Source organism: Otolemur garnettii, unplaced genomic scaffold (genome assembly GCF_000181295.1).
Source record: "Otolemur garnettii isolate 467f Iridium unplaced genomic scaffold, OtoGar3 scaffold00018, whole genome shotgun sequence".
In the NCBI taxonomy this organism is placed as follows: Eukaryota; Metazoa; Chordata; class Mammalia; order Primates; family Galagidae; genus Otolemur; species Otolemur garnettii.
Window position 1 is genome coordinate 21,873,092 of NW_003852413.1, and position 5,389 is coordinate 21,878,480.

A 5,389-nucleotide genomic window follows, 5' to 3' on the forward strand; every position below is an offset into this window, starting at 1 on the left:
GTTGCTGGTCAAATTCCCTGAGTTGAATTATCAGCTTAAAATTAAAGTGTGCATTGACAAGTAAGTACTCCTAATCTTTGCTTTTTGTTTTTTTTTTTCAAATGAGGAACAAAGAAATGAGAACTTTGCCAGATATCATTCGAACTTAGAGACTTAATCTCCATTTAGACATCTTCATTTTGTGAACAAAAATTTTCAGAAACCTCCTTGCAGTACGTTGTCATTTACATACCTGAACAAAACCACAAAGCTGCTGGTACAGATTTGAGTTATGACTGCTGCTGTGACCACCAGTCCCTCTTTTTCTTTAGTTTTTTACTTGTACATGTAATTTATGCATATTACACATAGAACTGAGAATAGAATAGTGTGATACGTAATGCCCAAGACACATTCTGAGAAATGCATTGAGTATACAGCACGTACACAGACTTGAATGGCATAGCCTACCACACCCTCGGCTACATGGATACCCTGCTGCTCCTAGGCTACACCCCTGTACAGCATGTTACAGTACTGAATGCTGTAGGCAATAGTAACACAAATCACTAGGTGTGGGTGAGAGGAATTAACCGTATGGGGCCACTGTCATTTTATTTTCTTTGTTAATCCAAGGAGAGGAAAAAGCTATATTTGTTTATTGGGACAGGGTTTTGTTCCATTGCCTGGGCTAGAATACAAGGGAGCTATCACAGCTCGCTGCAACCTCAAACTCCTGCACTCAAGCAGTCCTCCTGCATCAGCCTTCCGAATAGCTGGAACTACAAACACATGCCACCGCGCCCTGCTAATCTATTTATTTTTATTTCATAGAGACAGGGTTTTGTTATGTTGCTCAGGCTGGGCTTGAACTCGTGCCCTTAAGCTATCCTCCTTAAGCTGGCCTCTCGGAGTGCTAGGATTTTAGGCATGGGCCACAGTGCCAGGCCTAGGACCACCATCAATATATGCAGTTCCTCATTGACCCAAATGCTGCTATGCATCATGTGACTGTATATGAAAAGAATGGATTCTTTTTTTTTTTTTTTAGTTGTTTCATACTTTATCACATAATGGAATACTTTTAAAATTTAACAATACTGTTCAGAACTTAAAAGGCATATACCCTTTGAGGAGATTAAAAAGGACAAAATGTATACTTATTTTTAGGTAATATAATTATTAGGAAATTTCATTAGAATGACTGGAAAATAATTTTTATTTTTTGAGACAGTCTCATTATGTTACCCTGGGTAGAGTGCAGTGGTGGGTGTCACAGCACACAGCAACCTCAAACTCTTGGGCTTAAATGATTCTCTTGCCTCAGCCTTCCAAGTAGCTGGGACTACAGGCACCCACCACAATGCCTGGCTATTTTTTTGTTGCAATTTGGCCAGGGCTGGGTCCAAACCTGCCACCCTCGGTATACAGCCCAGTGCCCTACTCACTGAGCCACAGATGCTGCCTGAGAGAGGGTTATTTTTTTAAAGTGAGGAGAAAAACTTCCTGATAATAAGGACTGTCAGGTTCCAGAATGTGATATACAGAAAGATGTCTTCTGAATGATTTAAAAATTGATCAATTTTTATTTGTAAATTCACATGGAATGCACTATTTAATAAATAGTTGTACTAGCTTGGTGCCTGTAGCTCAGTTAGGGCGCCAGCCACATACCCTAGGGCTGTAGGGTTTGAACCCAGCCCAGGCCTGATTAAAAAAAACAATAACACTACAATAAAAAAAAAAAATAGCCAGTGTTATGGTGGGCACCTGTAGTTCCAGCTACTTGGGAGGCTGAGGCGAGAGTATCACTTAAGCACAAGAGTTTGAGGTTGCTGTGAGCTGTGATGCCATGGCACTCTACCGAGGGTGATATATTGAGACTTTTTCTCAAAAAAAAAGGCAATTAAAAAATATAAAAATAAATAAATAGTAGTGCCAGGTGCTGTAGTTCATGCATGTGATCCCAACTACTCAGGAGGCTGAGGCAGAAGAATGACTTTAGGCCAGGAGCTCAAGGCTGTGATGAGTTATGATGCTTCCACTGTACTCCATCCTAAGTAACACAGCAGGATCCTGTCTCTAAAAATGAATAAGTAAATATATAATAAAAATCACTGTGTTTAATGATAATAATAGCTATTACTGTAAAAGCATAGGTGAATGAATATATTGCAGTAGAGAAGGACTTTTTTCCCAGTACTCAAAATTACTTGCAAAAAAGGGATAAGACAGGCGACACCCATAGCTCAGTTGGTAGGGTGCTGGTCACATACACCGAGGCTGGCCAGTTTAAACCCAGCCCAGGCCAGCTAAACAACAGTAACAACTGCAACAAAAAAATAGCCAGGCGTTGTGGCGGGCACCTGTAGTCCCAGCTACTAGGGAGGCTGAGGCAAGAGAATTGCTTAAGCCCAAGAGTTTAAGGTTGCTGTGAGCTGTGATGCAAGGGCACTCTACTGAGGGTGCCATAGTAAGACTCTGTCTCCAAAAAAAAAAAAAAAGAAAAGAAAAAAGGGAAAAATCTGAGAAATATGACCATATAAAAAACTATATATTCAAAAACATAGAGTTAAGAGGCAAACACACCTGAAAGAGTATTTCCAGCTCTGTCAGTGGGGGGTTTCTTGGTTATAGGTATCAGCAAACCTTTACAGAAAATCAAGGTGACTTAAATAGTAAGGACATTTGAAACTCAGTACAGAAATGCCAGGTTTGGGCAAGGTCCTGATGATAATGTGATCCATGACTCACTGATGTCCTCAAGGACCCAGGGTTTCCTCTCTCTTCTCTGCTGTCATTAAGTATCACCTGCACTCTATGGGTCCCTTCCAGATTGCTACACAGTTGCTTGTAGCAGTTAAGGTTATGTGCTTCCTTGTACATGTTCAGCTGAAGCTGTGGAATATAAATGGAGCTGGGGTATAATTCCCTGCCTTTGATCTGATTGAGACAGTATAGGTCATGTCCTCACGACTGGACCACTGCTGTGGCAAGCTCTGTTGTGATGAACTTAATGATCAGAGTTCCCCTGCAGGTGCACATAGCAAGGATACTCAGGATCAAGGTTCTGTTAGGAAGGGGGAAAGTAAGTGTTGGGGAGACAGCCAACCATGCCTACTACTTAAACACGTGTATAGCATTCTATGTTGCATGTAGACAGTGTAATAGAACAGTTTAAAGAAATTCCCGGGAGCACAGGAGTTTTTCCATGAGAATGATTAACAGGTAGTCAAAGTAGGCTTTTTGAAGAAACTTGGGACCAGTTTTATTAACAATGGTCTGTGTTCTTAACAGAGACTCTGGGGATGTTGCAGCTCTCAGAGGGTAAGTTCAGCCTGGAGGCTTTCTTCTATCCTGTTTAATCTAAGTTTATTGTCTGGCTACTCAGTCACTTACACAGTTGATTTTCCACCTGTGATCCAGATCCCGGAAATTTAACATTCTGGGCACAAACACCAAAGTGATGAACATGGAGGAGTCCAACAACGGCAGTCTCTCGGCAGAGTTCAAGCACTTGGTATGTGGGAAGAGCCCAGATTCCCCTTCATGATGGGCACCTGGCAGGGGGTCAGGGTAGGGGAGAACCTCATCCTGACAGATGGCTTTGTCTCTTCTTCCAGACCCTGAGGGAGCAACGATGTGGGAATGGGGGTCGAGCCAACTGTGACGTAAGTTGGGCATGAAAGCCCACTGGGGGGAAAGAGAAAGAGCCTTTTTATTGCTCAGAATTGGAAACATCCACCTGCTATTTCAGCCTGTAGTCACTCAGAGAGTCAAAGTGACACGATCAGAAGGTACATGTGCCTTAGAGATCTCTGGCTTGGAGCATTGCCTTGATTATCTGGGTGTCAGCTTCTCCCTGAGAAGCAGAAAGTCCCTTGCTGAGCAGACAGCCACACCCTGTTGGTAGGAAAGGCGCTTTCCACCTTCTAGGGATTTTCCAAATTCCCCTTCCAACTTCTGCCAGTTGACAATCTTTGGCTTTAGTTTTGGTGACCTGTTTTTTTTCCTGAGGTGGGATAGAAAGTAGAAAAGCAACAAATCTAAGTTAACCATTAAAACAAACAAAAGCCCATCTTGTTTCTTATGCCCCTATTTACTTTCTGCCTTCTATTGATTCAAATTATTTGATTCTTAGTATCAAGAATAAACTTTAATCAATATATGTGTCATTTTAAAAGATTATGACATCTTGTTCTTCTTCTGATGTTTGACCCCTGAGTTATTCGTCTATAAAATGCAGCAGTCCTTTTATTTATCTATTTATTTATATTTTGGAGACAGTCTCACTGTCACCCTCGATAGGGTGCTGTGATGTCATAGCTCACAGCAACAGGTGCCTGCCACAATGCCCAGCTATATTTAGAGATGAGGTCCTGCTCTGACTCAGACTGGTCTTGAACCTGTGAGCTCAGACAATCTACTCACCTTGGCCTCCCAGAGTGCTAGGATTTTAGGCGTGAGCGCAGCAGTCCTTTTCAAAAGTTGAATTTATAATACTTGACAGTAGAGAGTGAAGCAGTCTATATGCAAAATGGACATGATATATTTGTTTAGAAAAAGCAAGATACAAAATTTGGAGTAATATATTTGTTTAAAAAACACAGGACAGTGTTTTATGTATATACATATATGTATTAACAAATTCTGGAGGAATGTACACCAAACGGTGCTTACATATTACTGCTGTTAGTATCTGAGGCACTCTATACTTTCTCTATAGTATTTGCCTTTTAAACTGAATATGTTACTTTTATAATCAGAAAAAGTATTTAAAAAATGAAATAGAATTCCATTTCTGATAATTCATTGGTGCCTATTATTCAAAATAAGTTTTCTATACTGCTGATGTGAATAGAAATTATTAAAGTCACCTTGTTTCTTCTTTTTTGTTTTTTCTTTGAGAGTCCCAGAGTCCCACTTTGTCCCCCTGGGTAGAATACAGTGGTATCATCATAGCTCATTCCAATCTCAAACTCTTGGGCTCAAGTGAACCTCTTGCCTCAGCATTCCAAGTAGCTGGAACTACAGGTGCCCACCCACAACACCCAGCTAGTTTTTCTATTTTTAGTAGAGATGGGGTCTTGCTCTTGCTCAGGCTAGTCTTGAACTCCTGAGCTCAAGCAATCAGCCTGCCTCAACCTCCCAGAGTACTAGGATTAGAGGCATGAGCCACCACACCTGGCCTGTTAAGGTCACTTTGGACAACAATTTGACATTATAAACATGAACATGCCCTATAAACCAGCAGTGCCGTTCTCAGGATTTTTTTTTTTTTTGAGACCGAGTCTCAAGCTGTTGCCCTCAGTAGAGTGCTGTGGCATCACAGCTTACAGCAACCTCAAACTCTTGGGCTTAAGCAATTCTCTTGCCTCAGCCTCCCAAGTAGCTGGGACTATAGGCGCCT

The 5,389-nt window shown here is 41.4% G+C and overlaps 1 protein-coding gene across 5 annotated transcripts in view; it reads left to right on the forward strand.

The window, feature by feature from the left end:
- The window catches only part of STAT3 (signal transducer and activator of transcription 3), a 65,524-nt gene that overhangs the window by 46,096 nt on the left and 14,039 nt on the right, over nt 1-5,389 (forward strand). For all 5 annotated transcript variants that reach the window (XM_023511114.1, XM_023511117.1, XM_023511116.1 and 2 more), the window contains exons 11-14: nt 1-60; nt 3,277-3,306; nt 3,406-3,499; nt 3,603-3,650. In XM_023511114.1, the coding sequence (XP_023366882.1) occupies nt 1-60; nt 3,277-3,306; nt 3,406-3,499; nt 3,603-3,650 (232 nt within the window). The remainder of the gene's footprint in view (nt 61-3,276; nt 3,307-3,405; nt 3,500-3,602; nt 3,651-5,389) is intronic.